The sequence below is a fragment of the Erinaceus europaeus genome, chromosome 12 (assembly GCF_950295315.1).
Source record: "Erinaceus europaeus chromosome 12, mEriEur2.1, whole genome shotgun sequence".
Lineage (NCBI taxonomy): Eukaryota > Metazoa > Chordata > Mammalia > Eulipotyphla > Erinaceidae > Erinaceus > Erinaceus europaeus.
Window position 1 is genome coordinate 87533901 of NC_080173.1, and position 19764 is coordinate 87553664.

General features: G+C 49.9%; 1 protein-coding gene across 3 annotated transcripts in view; it reads left to right on the forward strand.

Annotated features, from left to right (window-relative positions):
- NTN1 (netrin 1) overlaps positions 1-19764 on the forward strand; it is a 223171-nt gene that overhangs the window by 130517 nt on the left and 72890 nt on the right. For all 3 annotated transcript variants that reach the window (XM_060204420.1, XM_060204418.1, XM_060204419.1), the window contains 2 exons: positions 16466-16615; positions 17443-17496. In XM_060204420.1, the coding sequence (XP_060060403.1) occupies positions 16466-16615; positions 17443-17496 (204 nt within the window). The remainder of the gene's footprint in view (positions 1-16465; positions 16616-17442; positions 17497-19764) is intronic.

Below are 19764 nucleotides of genomic sequence, written 5' to 3' on the forward strand. Positions count from 1 at the left end.
GGAGAGAAAGAGAGAAAGGAATTATAGGCAGAAAGGAGATTGACTATTTTTGTTCATTGAAGCAAGCACTGATGTTTTAACTTTGCTATTTGTTTTCTTCTACTAACAAAAACGAAGCAATGGTCAGATGACTCAGAGGAGCCAAGACATTGCCAGGAAATTTAGTGACAGTGCGGGGGGAGAGAAGTAGGGGGCCCCCAGCCCACATTAGCTTTGGGGAATTCCTGGAACCAGGACTCCCTGAGTCCAAAGTGTGGGACCTAGAGCCACGGATTGTTGTGAGCACTGCTACCTTAGAGAATATTTATCTCTCAAGGCTCTTGTGCCAGAGTCCAGCATGGATGGGGTCCTGGCAGCACCTGTCTAGACTTTCCATGGCAGAACCAACTCCTGGCAGACATCTGCCTGGATGATGAGCTACAGAGGAGAAAAACCCTCCTGTAGCCATGCTTAGCATTTGGTTGAAGCCCAAATATCATCTTCTGAACAGGAAATCCACCAGATGTTGGGCATTTGTGTACAAGACCGATTACATAATTTGTGGGTCCCCAAGCGACATAAAAACAGGGGGCTCCTTGTCCAGAATTTGCGAAGAATTTTCAAATGGTGGCTGCAGCAGACTGGAGTGGGCATGTGCCCTTCCGAGTGCAGGGTCCATAAAGCTGGCCCTGCTTGTGCGGGGCCGTGTTTCTCCATGAAAACAGGTTCCCCTGCGTCTCCTCTAGGGAGAAATCTCTTAGGTTCCAAATCAATGAGGATGAGTTGGGTGGCTCCCAAGGCACAAACTCTCCTTCCAGATCCCTCTCTGTGGACTTAAGACTGCCTCTGGTATTTGCCAAGAGAAATTTAAGTCTAAAGTTGTTTCCATATGAAACAACAACTCACAGTTGGTCTGGGGGACGACCCTTCAGGAGACTTAGAGCAGAGAGTGAGAAGGTAATGGACGCAAACAAACAAACCGGCAAACAAGCAACACCTTGAAAACCTCTACAAATGTCAGGAAGACATAAGCCGGGGGCATGACTAAGGAAAGAGGACTTGAGCCTGGGGGTGGCGCACCTGGTTGAAAGCACGCGTTACAATGCATAAGGACCTGGGTTTGAGCCCCCAGTTCCCAGCTGCAGGAGGAAAGCTTTTTGAGTGGTGAAGCAGGGCTGCAGGTCTATATCTATATACCTCTATCTATCTGTCTGTCTGTCTGTCTGTCTATCTATCTTCCCCAACTCTCTCAATTTCTGGCTGCCTCTATCCAATAAATAAATAAAGATAATTTTAAAATTTTAAAAAGAAAAAAGAGGACTTGGGTTTTCAGAGAACAGAATTAAACGTCTTTCACCTGTGCCCAAGTGCTTATTGTTTCTTTCCTGCAGAAGAAATTGAAGCTGGTTGCACATCTATTTCTTGGGTGTTTGATCAAGAAATTTTAACTAGCAGGGACCACTGTGCCTTGGACATGAAGTTCTGGGCTCTATGTAGACAGGCCTCTTGTCCTTAGTGTCAGCATTCCAGCTGACAGAGTGGGAAAGCTGTGTGCTCTGGAAAGGCATGCCTGCTGTTTGACTCTCCTCCATTGTTGTGGGGAGGGAAAAGGAACATGCATGAACTCTCGCCCTTCTGAGTGAGATGTCAGGAAGCCACAGGGCCCTGGGCCACCCCCACCCCCCACCTCAGACCACCCTATGGGACTCTGCCAGTCTGCCTGAATGCCATGCAGGAGAGACCAAGCTTAATGTGTGGGTTTTTTTAAAAAATATTTTTAATAATTTATTTATTTACTTTCCCTTTTGTTGCTCTTGTTGTTTTTTATTGTTGTTGTAGTTATTATTGTTGTTGTTATTGATGTCATCATTGTTGGATAGGACAGAGAGAAATGGAGGGGGGAGAGAAAGACACCTGCAGACCTGCTTCACCACGTGTGAAGCGACTCTGCAGGGAGTCAGGCAGTAGCACAGCAGGTTTAGCACAGGTGGCGCAAAGCACAAGGACCAGCTTAAAGATACTGGTTGGAGCTCCCCACCTGAAGCATGCTTTTACCCTCCTGAAGAAATGTAGCAAGAAAGAGTTGGGTTGCTCAGTGCCCCCTGATTGGTGAGGACAGACAATGCTTTAAGGAACCTGCCACCTGAATGGTGGTGAAAAGCATTGCCTGGAGAGCCCTGCTTCGTGATTGGTGAGAAGAGACACTGCCGAAATGATCTTCTCTTTGGTTGGTGAGCAAGAAGAATGTGACAACCTGGAAGTTCGAATCTTCTCAAACTCTCTTCTTGCTGGTATCACTCACCACTCCCTACCCAAGGGAATGTGGGAAGTCTATCTATCTTCAGTTCCCCCCATGAGGACCCCCATCAAATAGAGACCCTCAAATAGAGACCCTCAGGTCTTGGCATCAGCTTTAGGAGTTCAGATTCCAGCCAAGGCTTGAATATCTTGAAGGGCCTTCCTGCACCCTTGACAGAACAGAACATGAGCATTGCTTCCTTGTATTGAGTGCACCCTCTGCTGCCTTATCTTTCCAGGGCCATCTTGGTTGAAGGACATGGTTTCTTTAGTTGAAAACATTTTGGCTCCAGCATCATGACCTTTGATGAATTGAGAAGCTTCCAAAATGCTAACAGTTTGGGGCTACCTACAGATTCTGGCCTCCTGGGGTTTCTCTCAAGGAGACCCATCCTAAGACCTCAGGCGAAGGCTGCATTTCAGATGCCCTTCAGAGGAGGAACGGCTAGCAGTGGCTTCTGAATGCCAAGTTGGAATTAGACATGACGATGCTTGGGAATGGCCACTGGGACTGTCTTTACCCCTTGACTTCCCAGGGCCTGGGAGGGGCCTGGGCTGGGGTCCTAGGCCACCCATGCACTACTGGTGATTGGTTCTTGGACCCTGTTCAAGTTAGAACACGGGGTGGGTCCAAGCAAGAGCAACTTCAAGCATGAGCATTAGATTCCAAACATTATCATGCAGCCCCCCACATTCAGCAAGTTTCATAGCAACAAATTTGTTGGGTTCTTTCTCCCCTCCCCTAGTTTAGACCCAAACCAGGGCTGGCAGGGCTGGTGCGTACAAAAGGCTGTAATAAACATGGCCAGGGAACAGGCGGCTGCACTCTCCGGCTATTCAGCGCGATTTCACAGCACTGGGAAGGCCTCATTATGGTGTGGGCTGTTGTCCTATACAAAGTCAGATGAGATGAATTTCTCCGCTTTTTCCACCGAATAGTTTGTGAAGGATACTTGTCCTGGACTCTGTCAGAAGATAGGAGGTTTTGTTTACCATTTGTCTTCTTTATGGACTTGGGGAACTCTTTCTTTTTTAAAGACAGCAAAGAAAGCATTGCCATTTTCACCATTTTGACCAGGCCTCCATTGGAACAATATTAATTTATCATCTTCCCAAACCATCTGTGAAAGGATAAAGACATTCTCCGAGTCTCCCGTGAACCGAATGGCGATGAGAATTAAGAAATTAACCACCGCACCCAGCCTGCCCACACAAAGGACTTGCGTTCTGTCTCACTAAGCAGCCTGTTTCTGTCACTTGTTACCCTGCCTCCTTCGAGGCTGCAGCCAGTGGGGGTTGAGTGAAGGCTGCAACCAAAATGCCCAAGTCCTAAGAGGATGCAGTTAACACCAGGGCTCAAACAGGAAGTGGACTTCAGTGCATACTTGCTTTTCCTCATCCATCCTGTCTGTCTGTCCTTAATTTTTTTTTTTCACCACGGAGTCAGGCAGTAGCGCAGCGGGTTAGGTGCACATGGTACAAAGCACAAGAACCAGTTTAAGGATCCCAGTTCGAGCCCCTGGCTCCCCACTTGCAGGGGAGTAGCTTCACAGGTGGTGAAGCAGGTCTGCAGGTGTCTGTCTTTCTTTCCCTCTCTCTGTCTTCCCCTCCTCTCTCCATTTCTCTCTGTCCTATCCAAAAACAATGACAGCAACAACAACAACAATAATAACTACAACAACAATAAAAAACAAGGGCAACAAAAAAATAAATAAATATTAAATTTTTTTTCATCAAAGTACGATTGCTTTATAACATTATATAGGTTTTAGGTGTATCACTTTAGAAATCAATATATGTATATTAGCTATGAATGCCACCAGAAGGCCTAGTTTCCATTCTTTACAATATGATCAGCCCAATTTACCCACCAACCTCTATTCCCTTATTCTTCAAGTAACCACTTTTTTGTTCTTTTAAAAAAAAATAGTTGGGGCCTGGGTTACAGTGCCCGAGGACCCTGGTTCGAGCCCCCGGTCCCCAACTGCAGGGGGAAAGCTTCACGAGTGGTGAAGCAGGACTGCAGGTGTCTCTCTCTCCCCTCACCATTACTGACTATCTCTATCCAATAAATAAAGATAATAAAAAAATTTTTTAAAATAGTTTTCTTTCTTTATATGGGGGTGGGGAGTTGAGAGAAGGAAAAGTTGAGAGTGAGAACTGGAACATCACCCTGGCATTGAACCTGAGAACTCACGCTTGAGGGTCCGTTGCTTAACTCACTATGCCACCTCCCTAGGCTACTCCATCACTATTTTGTCCTTTTTTTAAAAAAAATGTTTTATTTATTTTCCCTTTTGTTGCCCTTGTTTTTTTTTATTGTTGTTGTAGTTATTATTGTTGTTGTTACTGATGTCGTCATTGTTGGATAGGACAGAGAGAAATGGAGAGAGGAGCGGAAGACAGAGAGGGGGAGAGAAAGACAGACACCTGCAGACCTGCTTCACCACCTGTGAAGTGACTCCACTGCAGGTGGGGAGCCGGGGGCTCAAACCGGGATCCTTATGCTGGTCCTTGCACTTGGCACCATGTGCGCTTAACCCGCTGCGGTACCCGACTCCCCACTATATTGTTCTTATGGCCCATGCATTTGTTTTCGTTTTGTCTCCTTTGTTAATTTACTTTGTTTCCTTGCTTTCTGCATCTGAGCAAATGCAGTGGTTTGTCTTTCTCCCCTAACTTAATTCCACAGCATAATACCCTCTAGATCATTTGCATCGTGACAAATGGCACAGCTCCACATCCCCATGCAGTCGCTGAGTGGTGTCCCGTTGTGTGTGTATCACACCTTCTTTAGGCAGTTAGGTTGTTGCCAGCTCCTGACTAGAGTGGCAGGTGCTACAGTGGGTCTGGGGGTACAGCTAGTCCTCTGATTGGTGTCTTAGTATTCTTGGGGTAAATACCAAGAGTAAAATAACTGGATCATATAGAATTTCTATTTTTCTTTATTTCTTTATTTTTTGAAGACTCTGTTTTTCCCACAGGGGCTGTCCTGCTTTACTTCTTGTAGCAGTTCTGCCCAGAGCTTGCAAAAGCAAGAAACACCTCGGCTCCCCCTCCTCCCCCAGCTTCCTGACCACCGTGTGTGGCTCTGTGTGTCTTTCATCCCCTTGATTTTTCACTTCTACTTGAAATCATCTTTTTAATTCATTTTTTTTGCCACTGGGTTAGTGCTGAGGTTCGGTGCTTGCACTACAAATTCACCACTCCCACTGGCTGGCTGGTCCTCCCTTCCCCCTTCCCCCTTCCCCCTCCCCCTTCCCCCTTCCCTTCCCTTCCCTTCCCTTCCCTTCCCTTCCCTTCCCTTCCCTTCCCTTCCCTTCCCTTCCCTTCCCTTCCCTTCCCTTCCCTTCCCTCTGTCCTCTCTCCTCTTTCATCTCCTCTCTTCTCCTCTCCCCTCCCGTCCCCTCCCCCTCTCCTCCTCTCCTCTCCTTCTCTCTCCTCTCCTCTCCTCTCCTCCCCTCCCTTCCCCTCCCTTCCCCTCTCCTCTCCTCTCCTCTCCTTTCCTTTCCTTTCTTTCTGTCTTCCCTTTCTTTCTTTCTTTCTCTTTCTTTCTTTCTTTCTTTCTTTCTTTCTTTCTTTCTTTTCCTCTTCCTTCCTCCCTCCCTCCCTCCCTCCCTCGCTCCCTCCCTCCCTTCCTTCCTTCCTTCCTTCCTTTCCCTCTTTCTTTCTAAGACAGCGTATACTCAACTGGGTCCTCCACTGCCCTGCCCCCCCCCCCCAAGGCATGCCCAGTACATCATTTCTGACTTGCACAGAGGTTTCCACCCTTGGCTGCACTAGGGAACCCCACCCCACACCCTGGAAATTTAAAAGTTGAGTGGAAACCAGCTGTCTGATAGGAGCCAGGAGGTGGAGCACCTGGTTGAGTGCACATGTTATAATATGCAGGACCTGGGTTCAAGCCCCCGGTCTCCACCTGCTTTGTGAGTGGTGAAGTAGTGTTACAGGTGTCTCTCTGTCTCTTTCCCTTTCTGTCACCCCCTACCCTTTGATTTATGGCTGTCTCTATCAAATAAATAAACATAATGATTTTTTCAATTAGCTATCTGGCTCCTATTCACAGAAGTTCTGGTTGAATTAATGGAGCTTTTGAAGTAGCTCACCTAGTACAATGCTTTGACATGTGTCCAGCCCAGGTTTGAACCCTTCCCTGATTGCATTAAAGGAGGCATCAGTGCTGTCACCTGCTCTCTCTGTGTCTCTGTCCCTTTATTGAAAGAAAGAAGGGGGCTGGGGTGAGGCCTAGGCACGGAGACTCTGGATAGTTGCTGAGGTGGGTCTGATGTGTAGTCAAGTCTGAGAGCCAGAGCAATGGAGAAGGCAGATGGTGAGCTGCTGAGAAGGGAGTACTCACAGGTGGCCTTAGCCCTAGGAATTCTTCTGTTTTCACTGGTGAATTTAAACATTTTTTTTATAGCTTTCTTGATGAAAACTGAGTGGATGGGATATTTAAAATTAAAATTGTTTTGCCTCCAGGGTTATTGCTAGGACTCAGTGCCTGCACCACAAATCCACTGCTCCTGGAGGCTGTTTTTTCCCTTTTTGTTGCCCGTGGGTTTTTTTGTTTGTTTGTTTTGTTTTGTTTCTTTATCATTGTTGTTATTGCTGTCATTGTTGTTGGATAAGACAGAAATGAAGAGAGGAGGGGAAGACAGAGAGGGGGAGAGAAAGATAGAGACCTGCAGACCTGCTTCACCATTTGTGAAGCGACTTCCCCTGCAGGTGGGGAGCCAGGGGCTTGAACCGGGATCCTCATGCTTTTCCTTGCGCTTTGCGCCACATGTGCTTAACCTGCTGTGCTACCGCCTGACACCTCTAAAATTAATATTTTTGAAAAATTAACTGGGCTTGGCTGTGGGCTTAACAAGTCTGAATGTGTAGATGAAGGAGTGGGATGGTCCGCCCACCCACCTTCCTGTCTCTAGTGCAATGTCCACATGACCTCCAGAAGCCTGGAAGCCCGAGGAATACACTTTCATTTTTGGGAATTCTTTGATGTATTTCCGTTTCATCTCATCATTGAGGGGTACAGGGTCTGTCATCTTAAGCAGAAAAGTACCCTGTGACTGGGTGACCTTAGATAGCTTAGACCACAGAGACCACTGTCCAAGGAGTGGCTTCCACTAAGCTGCATAAGGCCAAAATCTACAAGGAGAGAGGAAGACAGGAAGTAGCCCCCTACCCCCCTTTCCGGGGGAGAGCTTAGCTCCCACTGTAACTTCTGTTGCTATGTCCCGTCCTTGTTGCCTGGGAAAGTGGGGGGTTACGCTGTCTGATCCCCAGATCTGGCTTCAGGTACAGAACCTGCAGAGCATCAGGCAAGTCATGTAGCCTCTCTAGGCCCCAGTCCCCTCACCTGTGAAATTGATTTCAGATTTATGGTCTCTAAGCTCCATCCCACTTTGACCCTCTGCGGTTTACATGATCTTTTAAAAATATTCACCATCTTTTAAAATATACACCATCTTGTGTCAGTGACGTGTGGGACTGGGAATTTGGATAAGCTGGCAGAGAAAGGAAACCAAGAGAGGATGACTTTATATCCAAGGTCTTTACAAATGGAGTCATGTCCCAGTTGTGTGAGTCAGTCAGGACACGGCATATCTGTGGCCCAGGCTTTCAGAGCCTTCCCCTGGGACAACCTGAGCTGTTCCGTCACCTCTGTGGCTCTTTGTCCCTTCATCTGAAGTCCTCCTCACCCAGACTCCACATGGACACTGTGAAGGACTCCCCCCCTTCCAGCTCTTGACCCTTGAACTTCAGTTAATAGAGGACATCTTACTGGGGAAATAGCTTTTGCTACCAGAAGACAAGCAAGTGGGGCCCAGCCAATAGACTTGGGATGGATAACTTCCAAGCATGGGACTTGGAGTTATCCAAACCAAGGTTCAAGATCCCTCCCTGGGGAAGGTACAGGCTCCTCACTGCTTCGGTTTTCTTTTCTGATGAATGGAGTTTGTAGTCCGCCCTTCTCTCTTGGGTCATGGCAGAGACCAGATGGAGTGATGGGTAGGGACTCCTTGGCACATAGCTAATATTCCATATTAGTTGACTGTCGTGACTTATTTGGACATGTGGAGAAACAAAGGATAACCTGTCACCGAGAGAATGCACACAGAACAGACCTGGCTCTCTGGTTTCCCTGGTTCTCTCTGGGATTCATGGGGCACAAAGAGACTAGCCCCTGAACTAGAAGGTTCAGCCCGGACATTAACTTGGAGGCTGATTCCCACAGGGTAAAGCAGAGTCCAAGGGATTGTTCCTGATGCCACTGCACACTCTACATAAAGGATTTATACACGGGGGCCAGGTGGTGATGCACCTGGTTGAGCACACACGTTATAAAATGTGCAGGGACCTGGGTTCGAGCCCTTGGTCCTCACTACTGCAGGGGGAAAGCTTTGCGAATTGTGAAGCAGTGCTGCAGGTGTCTCTCTGTCTTTCCTCCTTCTTGATCTCCCCCTACCCTCTCGATTTCTGACTGTCTCTATCCAGTAAATAAATATTAAAAAATAAATAATTTAAGAAAAAAAAGAATTTACATGCTCTAGGAGTAGAAATGACAAAAGTACTTGGCAGAACTGAGATGACTGTTTAACAGCTGCCTGTGGAGTCCCTGAGTTGGGGGGGCGGGCACTTCAGGGTGCAAGTGTGACTGGGAAAGTGCCAGAGAGAGCCAGTGGCACCTGAGGGGGTCTTGATTGGTCTGGGGCTTGGAGCCAGATTCAAGGAGTGAGCTCTTCTCCGTTTCAGGAGCCCCCAGCACTCCACTGCTGCATTGGCCAGCTCCTGTCTGCCTCCCCCAGCTTGTGTGCACACGTACACAGGCTCACACACATGCTCACATGTGCAAACAAGCACGCACGAATGCTCTGTAGGACCTGGGTTTGTGCTTCTCCCCCTCAGCTGTCACTCAGGTGCAGTTAACTACAGGTGTAGTTAACTACAGTTAACTACATGACAGAAGGTCAGTAACCTGGTTTGGGATTAGGGGGCTCCCCTCCCCTTCCACTTCCTGCTGTCTGCACCTTGATCCAAAAGTGGCAGAGGGAAAGGAGAGGTCCTGCGACTTGAAACGTTTCTCCTTTTGTGCCTCCTTAGCAACTGCTGGGAGAAGGAAAAGCAATAGCTGCTGAAGAGGTTCATAAACACAGCTGAGGTGAAGCTTGTGGATTGAGGGGCTGGGTGGTAGCACAGCGGGTTAAGCATACATGGCACAAAGCGCAAGGACTGGCTCAAGGATCCCAGTTCCAACCTCCGGCTCCCCACCTGCAGAGAGGTCGCTTCACAAGCAGTGAAGCACGTCTGCAGGTGTCAGTCTTTCTCTCCCCCTCTTTGTCTACCCTCCTCTCTCCATTTCTCTCTGTCCTATCCAACAACATCAATGGCAACAATAACAACAACAAGGGCAAAAAAATGGGAAAAATGGCCTCCAGGAGCAGTGGATTCATAGTGCAGGCACAGAGCCCCAGCAATAACCCTGGAGGCGAAAAAAAAAAAAAAAAAAAAAAAGCTTGTGGGTTGAAGTGATGCTGTTCACTGATTAGCATGGAGAATTTGCGAGCAGGGAAGGGTCGATGGATCTGGGATGTGGAAAGACTTTCCTTGCTTACCCTCCCTCCTTTCCTGCACATGCATACAGTCTTTTTCCCTCCATGGAGAAGAGGGCAGATTGGGTTCATTGACTGAGAGTTCTCATTGAGCACCATCTGCATGCAGGAACTGGGATGATGATGTTAGACATATTAGAAGTTAGACATATTAGAAGCTGGTTCCCTTGATTGATGATAAATAGGAAAAAAGAAAATCAGGGATGGGAGCCGGGCGGTAGAACAGCGGGTTAAGCGCACATGGCGCAAAGCTCAAGGACCAGCGTAAGGATCCCGGTTTGAACCCCTGGCTTCCCATCTGCGGGGGGGGGGGGGGGGTCACTTCACAGGTGGTAAAGCAGGTCTGCAGGTGTCTATCTTTCTCTCACCCTCTCTGTCTTCCCCTCCTCTCTCGATTTCTTTCTGTCCTATCCAACATCAATGATGTCAATAATAATAATAACCACAGCAATGCTAAAACAACAAGGGCAACAAATGGGTGGGGGGAAGCCTCTAGGAGCAGTGGATTCGTGGTGCAGGCACCAGGCCCCAGTAGCAGTAACCCTGGAGGCAAAACAGAAACCAGACAAAAGACTTTGGATTCGTTACCCAACACCTGAAAATAGTAAATGAAGAGTCTTTTGTAGGAATATAGGTCCTGTTCTGAGATACCAACTCAGGGTCATTCAGTATTTCTGTCAAGCTGAGCCCACCTGGAACTTGTGATGTCCTTCAGAAATGAGTTGTGTGTCCTGAGCTGTCTGTCGCTGGTACAGCCCAAAATAGGGATGATCAGGTTTATGTGAAACCTTCACACCAGGAGGCCCCCTGGCCTGCTGAGTTCACAAGAAACCAAATCCTGCCACCTTCTCAGGCCCTGGGCTTCCGGCTGTTCTCACCTCTCTCTGTGGAAAAACCCTGGGGTAGACGGTTTCCAATGACCAGGTTCCTCCTGCTTCAGGCAGAGGGCTGACCTCTGGGAAGTGGCTGCCTTCCAGGGACATGTCCATAGTCACCACACGGGCTTCCTGGGGCAGGAATCATCCCAACCTGGCCGTGTGCTCAGAATCTGGGAGCTGCTCTCTCCACCCCCTCAGCAGACCCTGCAGGAGATCAGACCTCTGTGCACCCTTCTCCTGTCCCCAGCCAGCACCACCCCTGGCTTCTCTCTCTTTGTATGAATGTACCTGTCTCTAGGAGTCTCTGTGTCTGTGTGGATGTAAGTTTTTCCAGGTGTGTGTGTATATGTGTGTGTGTATTTTTAAATCATTTATTTTCCCTTTAGTTGCCCTTGTTGTTTCATTGTTGTAGTTATTATTGTTGTTGTTATTGCTGTCATTGTTGTTGGATAGGACAGAGAGAAATGGAGAAGGGAGGGGAAGACAGGGGAAGAGAAAGATAGACACCTGCAGACCTGCTTTACCGCCTGTGAAGCAACTCCCCTGCAGGTGAGGAGCCGGAGGCTCGAACCAGGACCCTTAAGCTGGTCCTTTCACTTTGCGCCACGTGCGCTTAACCCGCTGTGCCACTGCCCAGCTCCCGTGTGTGTATTTTTAAAAAAATTATTATATTTTATTTATTCATTGGGTAGAGACAGTCAGAAATCAAGAGGGGAGGGGAGATAGAGAGGGAGAGAGGGACAGAGAGACACCTGCAGCACTGCTTCACCACTTGCAAAGCTTTCCCCCTGCAAGTGGGGACCGGGGCTCAAACCTGGGTCCTTGTGCATTGTAACGTGTCCTCATACAGGTGCACCATCACCCGTCCCCTGTCTGGGTGTCTCAAGGTTGAAGAGATACAGCTGGATCCCTTGCTATCTCTTTCTAAGAGCCAAAGCCCAGGGAGGGCCTCCTTTGTAAGCAGTGAACTCCAACCCTCTCCTGTAGCATTGCCTGTCAGATAGTAGTGAAGCAGTGTTGTGGTGTCTTTCCTGGTCTCTCCATTTCCATCTCCCTCTCTTTTTCGCATCCTTTATTGAGAGAGTGGGGAGGGTGGGAGCGGTGCAGTCATGTAGGTACAAAGTCTTTGTAGCAAGAAAGCAAAACTAAACTAAACAGGAAGTAAGAGAGTCTTCCCTCTTGGTGCCCTCAATGATCAGACCTTCCCTGCCTGCCCTTGCCTGTGGCTTTGCCCATCAGTCCACGTCTCCTCCTCTGTGTGGTCCTGCTGCGTTCCACACTCTAGTGTTCCCAGCTGTCTGGGTGCTAGTGCTGGTGCTGGAAGAATGTTCCATCTCTGATGACAGTGCCACTGCCCTGGAGAGGATGTGAGTGGCCTTCTGAGATTCCTGGTAGGGACCCCGGTGGCTTCTCTTCCCAAAGCTGTGGGAAGAGAAGCCTCTGCTACCTCTGCTAGATCAGACTAAAGGACCAGCTTGTCAGATCCTCACGGAATTGGGGGAGAAAACTTTGAACACCAAGCAGGCACACACACTCTCCTTCAATTAAGGATGGACCTTCAAGCCCACACATTAGTGACCCTGCCTCTGACTGTGGCCTTCAGCCGTACCCACCTGCTTCCAGGGTCCCAGGAGAAGACAGCTGTGCAGTCCCCCTGCTACCCCAGATCTTGCTCCAGGCCAGCTCCTGGGTAACTTGCCTCTGACCCTTCAGTAGTCCAAGGGTCCAACGTTACTTGAGCAGAGCTGTGTTCCCTCTGCTCCGTGGGGTCAGGCCTCAGCAGGCTTACAAGGTGGACCAAGGAGGTCAGCTGGCGTGAGATGGCAATTCGCGACCAGACCATCTGCTGCCTACACCTCCTTCAGGGACTGAAGACGGGGGTTCCTTCCATTCTTTCACCAGGCCGGCATAGAGATGCTGCCCAATACAGGGACAAATTTAAGAGGTAGCTGCTAGGAGAGGTCAGAGGTCATCTCCGACTGTCATTCATTCATCACCATACACATCCATAGTGTGTGCACAAGGGGTGTCTCTTCTTACTCCTGAGGAAGGAGGAAAGGAGGGAGAGGGGGAAGAAAAGAAGGAAGGAATAAAGGAAAGAGTAGAGATAGACCTGAACTGTGGGGGGAAATGAATAAAGATAAGGTCTTGAGCTAGGGAGATAGCATAATGGTTATTTGAAAGGACTTTCATGCCTGGGATGCCAAAGGTTCCTGATTCAGTCACCAGCACCCACATGGACCAGAGCTAAGCAGTTCTCTGGTCAAATAGAAATAAATCCTAAGAAGAGTTTATTTCTATCTAGAGAGAAAAGACTGTGCTCCCTACTCTCTACTAACCTATTAGGACTCCCGCTCCTGAGCTTCCAGAAACTTCCATAGGTTTGGACAGAAGTTGGACAATCCCTCATGTTCCTTTCCTTTCCCTTCCCTGCCGCCTCCTTCCTAATTCTACCCAGGAACTGCGCATCTTCTTCCTCCTTGATGCACAGTGCTTGCTGGGGGAGAGGTTCTAATTTAGATCTTTTACCATCTCTGCTCTCACTTAATTGGATATATAAATATTTCCCCCATATGAAGTAGAAACAGCAATTGAAATGGTTGCAGGACACAACTCCCACACCCGCTCCAGGCTTTCCTGGGGAAATGGAGATGGGGAGCAGAGGGGTGGAGAGCTGGAACCTTTGCCTTCCTCATCCTGGAACTTCTACTGCCCGGACTCGGGAGGGCAGGGGAGCCAGGTCCTGTGTGGACTGGGATAGGAGCTCTCGCTGGCTGTCTCGATCAGCTGGGCCTGCTGAAACATCAAAGCCCCAGAGACTGGAATGTTGAAGAAGGTTTCTGATCCCAGACTTCCTGAGAAGTTTTTATAAGAAATCCTTTGCCTCCATGCTTGCTAAATACATGTTTGCTTATTGTTTGTCTACCAGGTACATTCCTTTGACTAAAAAATACCATGAGGCCTGTTTTTCAGGCTGTGTGCCCTGTTACAAAATCCTGCTCTAGGGTGGAGTCTGGGAGATGTCAGAGATGAATTTTCTGACCTACAGGCTAGGGGTCTTGCTCACATGCAGCTACCCGTAACTCCGATGTCTGACTGCTGCCCTAAGGGACTGGAGATTGTGCACAGGATAGCTGGAAATAAACTCAGTACCTTATGGTATCAAAGGAATGTAGGTAGCTGACTTTATGACATTTGGACAATGGCGGTTTTAAGCACCCTTACCTATACTCACCTAAACATCAGTTTTCCCCCTCACAAATGTATTCTGACCTTTATCTATATGATGTGTTATTTGTGCCTTGACCTTTCACCTGATGTGTGTTTTGATTAAAAACATCTTTAATATTCCTCATTCTTTCTTTGATGTAACGCACAATTCTCCCAATAAATGCTCCTTAGAGTTTGGGATGGAGGGCATGTACTTGATACTCTCCCAGCTCAGAATGTCTTGTGTGGGTCCCATCAGACCTCTTCTGAGCAACCATATGACGACTGGCTGTAGTTATTCCCTCTCTGCCCTGAGATAAGTCTAATCTCAAAGACCTAGCAACTGGCCAAGGTTCTCTCCCTGTGAAGTCGCCGTACTGGGAGGCTCAGACAAGAGGCAGGGCTCATTCATTGCTCTAGAGGCTGAGAAGTTCCAGGTCAAGGTGCTGGCAGATTTAATAGTTGCTGAGGGTTTTCCTCCTGCCTTGTAGATGGCTATCTTCCTACCATATGTTTATACTGTCTTTTCCCTCCCCTCTGGGATCTTCTTAATTTTTAAATAATTTTTTTAATTTTTGTTATTTATTGGCTAGAGATAGCCAGAAGTCAAGAGGAAAGGGGAGACAGAGAGGGAAAGAGACAGAGAGACACCTGCAGCACTACTTCACCACTTGCAAAGCAGCTTTCCCCCTGTGGGTGGGGACCAGGGACTCAAACCCGGGTCCTTGAGCATTGTAACATATGTGCTCAACCAGGTGTGCCACCCCCTGTCCCCCCATGGGCTCTTCCTATAAGGGCACCAATCCCATGGTGAGGGTCTTTATCCCATGAAGTCCTCTGAAGTGGATTACCCTCCCAAGAGCCCACATCCAAATACCATTGCACTGCAGCCTAAAGTGATAGCTCACCTGACTGTGTATATGCCTTGCCTTGTGGGAGACCCAAGCTAGAGCCCTAGTGCCACATGGGAAGTGCCATGGTACCAGGAGGAACTCCAGTCCTGGGGTCTCTCTCCTGTCAGTTTTTCTACTTGACATGAAAAAATGACCTGGGGGGGGAAGAGGGGAGAGAGAGTGACATACAAACAGATAGACAGGCTGGGTGGTGGGTCACCTGGTTAAGTACTCACATTACAGTGTGTAAGGGCCCAAGTTCAAGCCCCTAGTCCTCACCTATGGGGGGTGGGGAGAAACTTTAAGAATGGTGGTGAAGCAGGGCTGCAGGTGTTTCTGTGTCTCTTCCCTTACCTGTATCCCCTCCCCTCTCAGTTGCTCTCCCTCCCTCCCCCCCCTCTTTCTTTTAGGACAGAGAGAAATAGAGGGAGGAGGGGAGATAGAGAGATAGAGAGGGGGAGAGAAAGATAGACATCTGCAGACCTGCTTCACCACCTGTGAAGCAACCCCCATGCAGGTGGGGAGCTGGGGGCTCGAACCAGCATCCTTAGGCCAGTCCTTGGCGCCATGTGTGCTTAACCCGCCGCGCTACTGCCTGACCCCCTCTCTTTCTCTATCCAATAATAATTAAGTAATATTAAAGAGAGAGACCATTGCACTAGGAATTAGAACTTCAACATAGGAACTGGGGCCATGGACAACACTAACGTTTAATTCGTTGCAGTAGTGAGGCCTCCGCGTGTTCTCTGACTGCTTTCTCACTAGGGTTGGACCCTTAGAACACAGGATGGCACCTTGGGGTTCAGTGTAAGAGGGCAGGCAGACAACTAGATTCTAAACACTGGGACTCAGGTGGGTGGAGAGAGAGCATCATTGCCTGCAGCAGCCCCTGGCCTGCGAGTTGGGGTCTCGCTTCACCAGCAGCAGGCTGGTGGGATTGGGGGGGGTGGTTTACTTCACCTCTGCAGCCTTTGCAGAGTCAGTCAGAGTGTGCCACAGTGTTCTGGGTTCTGCAGTTCAGAAACTGGAGCCTTGGCCCACCTGCCTGCAATTCAGGCTGTGCAAGCAGAGTCAAATTTGGGGGAGGGGGAGTGAGACCTTCTTAGTGAAACCCTCAGGAGTGGCCCCCAACCCCCTCTTCTGCCTTCCAGAGGGTCGGCAAAAAAAAAAAAAAAACCCAAAACCAGGAGCTGGCGGGTAGCCTGTGAGGCCTCCTGTCCAGGGCAGGTGCTCTTCCCTGGTTCTCCCTCCTCCACGTGGGATCAGCTTGTGGGCTCTGCATTCCTGAAGACGTATTTGAATGGAAGCTTCCTTGCAGAGCTTTGAAAGGCCCCCCTGGCTTCACTTTCCTGAACAAAACAGCCCTTTCAAGTCTGCCCATTCGGATTTTCATCCCCTACTTCCAGGTCGGCAGGTGGCCAGTTATCGGAGCTTCTGGAATGTGTGTGGGCTTGGCTGGGCCTGTCTCCCTGCCCCTGCTCTTCCCCTGGAGTGGGGTCCCTGGGGTAGGGAGGGACCCTCTGAAAGGAGCATGCAACTGGTCCTTCTCGCCCTCTGACCTCTCCCCCCACCTCCTGTTCTGTCTTCTCCACAGCCTGTGATTGCCACCCCGTGGGCGCCGCCGGCAAAACCTGCAACCAGACCACCGGCCAGTGTCCCTGCAAGGACGGCGTGACCGGCATCACCTGCAACCGCTGTGCCAAGGGCTACCAGCAGAGCCGTTCTCCCATAGCCCCTTGCATAAGTATGTAGGCCTCTCCCTCAGGGCGCCAGCTTGGGTGTGGGTGTCGGGGAGGGAAACCCATTCTGGACACCAATCGTTGACTTCAGTGGGCTTGGCTCTCGTCCACTTGGATGTCTTCATTCGGAGCCTTGCACTCACGGGGACCCCATGTGAACCCCTCGCTCACCCCCAGCCCGGAGCCTATGGGGTTCCTGTGGCAGAGCCAGCCAGCTGCTCTCTGTCCTCACAAAGGCCGAGTCTCCCCTTCTGGGCCAAGGGAAGCAAGTCCTGTCTTCAGCCCAGACTCTGCTCCTGTATTCCATGTTGATCCTGTATGTGGAGGGGTGAGGGGTGGTTGGGGGTTTGTCATTGCTGCTGCGACTGCTGCTGTAGGAATTTGAATGCCAGTCTTCTTCAACCTGCCCCTGGTAGAGGCACAGCAGAAAGACCTTTGAGAAATACTGGGCAGGGCTCCCATGCATGGCACCTTCCAGTCCCCTCACATGCCACCCCTGTCAGGGCCTGCACTGGTGGTGGTGCAGAGGTGAAAAGGGTCTGGAAGCCGTTGCGGACGAGGTCAGCTCCTCAGCCTTCTCCCCACACCTGCCTCCCCCCCCGACATCTCTGCAGGTATTGGGGGGTGGGCAGCTTGCACAGGAGAACAAGGCCGGTGCCAGCTCCCACTCTGCCTGCCCCTGGGGTCCCTCCCACCCCCACCCACCCAGAGCTAGGTAAGGGGAGAGAAGGCCCAAGGTGGCAGGGAGGAGTCTGCGCTGCGCTTTCTTTCCTGTGGTCCACGGTAACATTTTACCTCAATTTCCCTTCTTTCCATCCTGCACCTCACAAAGAGATCCCCGTGGCCCCACCAACCACCGTGGCCAGCAGCGTGGAGGAGCCAGAAGGTAAGCTTTCTCCACAGCTTATAGCCTGCTTTTGCAAAGGAGGGGGGAGGGGGTAGCGCAGGATGTGTGAAGGGACTGGCTTCTGAATCCCACTCAGGTGAGCACTAGTCTGTATAAAGTGCTCCCCTCCCCTGGGCTGCATGAGGAGGATGGAGCCACGGTGCGTTTTTCTGTGACCCTCTGAGAGTAAAGGGGTGTGGGGGGAGGGGTGGTGGCACCTGGGGCCAAGGTTTTCCTCCAACCCCTCAGAGCTGTGCTTCTCCAGCCTGTCCACCCGGGGAAGATACTGCTGCCAGGCTGGGGATGTGTGATTCCTGGGGTGATGGAGAAGGGGGAGATGAGAGATGAGGGTGTGAAAAGTGCATGGGGGGGAGTCGGGCTGTAGCACAGCGGGTTAAGCGCAGGTGGCGCAAAGCACAAGGACCGGAGTAAGGATCCCGGTTCGAACCCCGGCTCCCCACCTGCAGGGAAGTTGCTTCACAGGCGGTGAAGCAGGTCTGCAGGTGTCTACCTTTCTCTCCTCCTCTCTGTCTTCCCCTCCTCTCTCCATTTCTCTCTGTCCTATCCAACAATGACAACAACAATAATAACTACAACAATAAAACAACAAGGGACAAAAGGGAATAAATAAATAAAATAAATATTTTTTTAAAAAAAGAAAAGAAAAGTGCATGGGGTTTGCACACAGAAGTCAAGGCAGTCTGGGAACTGGGAAGGGAAGAGGATGCTATCTATCTGCCTGTCCTCGCACCTCTAACTGGTCGCGCACCACAGCGGTGTCAGCGGCAGAGACCTGACGCCAGCCGCAGGGACGGCAGGCAGTCTGCACATCTCGCTTCTGCTGAGGGCTGTTGTCATGAAGTGGGGTTCATTCTCATTGCTGCTTCAGAATGATCTAGTTGGGGGGCAGAAGAGAGAACATATAGGTTCTGAAACAAAGAATCAAACAAACCGAATGTCTGATGATCCAAATTCCCAGGTCCAATCCCCCACACCACCGTAAGTCAGACAGGACTTTGGGTTTGTTTGTTTTAAAAAGAAGGAGGAGGAGGGGGAGGGGGAGGGGGAGGGGGAGGGGAGGGGGAGGAGGAGGAGGAGGAGGAGGAGAAGAAGAAGAAAAAGAAAGGGAAGGGAAAGAAGGAGCAGAGGAGAAGGGAGAAGAAGGAAGAGAAGAGGAGAGGCGAAAAGGGACAGGCAGTGGCACACCCAGTAGGGCACACACATTAATATACACAAGGACCTTGGTTCGAACCCCCACTCCCTGCTTGCAGGGTGATGCTTCATGAGCAATGAAGTGGGTCTCCAGGTGTCTCTCTTGCTCTCTATCTTTCACTCCCTTCTCTCTTTCTCTCTGTCCTGTCAAGTAAAATAGAAAGGGGGAAAAAGAAAAGGAAAAAAAAAATGACCTCCAGGAGTGGTGGATTTGTAGTGCCAGCACTGAGCCGCTGTGTCAACCCCAGTAGCCAAGGGAGAGGAGGGGGGAATTGGAGAGAGTGAGAGGGGAAAAAAACTCAGTTAACCAGGTCTGAGGCTAGATCGGAACTTATCACCATTCAGTGGAGAAGCACATGCATGCTGAAGTTGGACCATAAATCTGGGCTTTTGAAGGTCGTCAGCTAAGTGTATTTCAATATTCATCCCTGTTATTTGTGGTCCTAAGCATTTCACTTTTGCATTTGTGAGAGAGGATCCAGAGGCTTCTCTGGTCCTGGGCACAAGGAAGGTGACACAGGACTCTCAGCCCAGCTGGATGGACACTCTGCAGAGAGCAGCTGGGGCCTGTGCCTGGCGCCCTGGTCCTGAGGTCACAGAAACTGGGGCTTTTGTGTGCTGGCTCTGGGAGTCACCGTGGGGATGGGAGGCAGATAGGGTGCCCTTGGAGCCCCACAGCGACAGCTCTGGAGGCCCTTTCTTCCTCTCCAGTAGGAACTGGGCTGAGGTGGGAGGGAGACTGTCATCTCAGGTGGCCTGCTGGCTATTTTAGCATAAAGGCTCTGGGTTTTTTTTTTTTTTTTTTTTGGAGTATTGGCAGGGCACAGGGAACTTGAGAGAAAAGAATTAGACATTGCAAACGCACCCTTGACAAACAGCCCCTCCGAAGAAAAGGGAAGGGTGGAGATGCATGTCAGGTATGCACCAGGTCACACTGGGGGAAAAGCAGATATTTGGGTCCTGAGTTGTTGGGTTGGGCATTCTGTCACCTTTGGGCTGAACTGCAGGGGACACTGCTGGAGAAAAAGAGAAAGGAGCTGAGGAGATGCAGCGGCA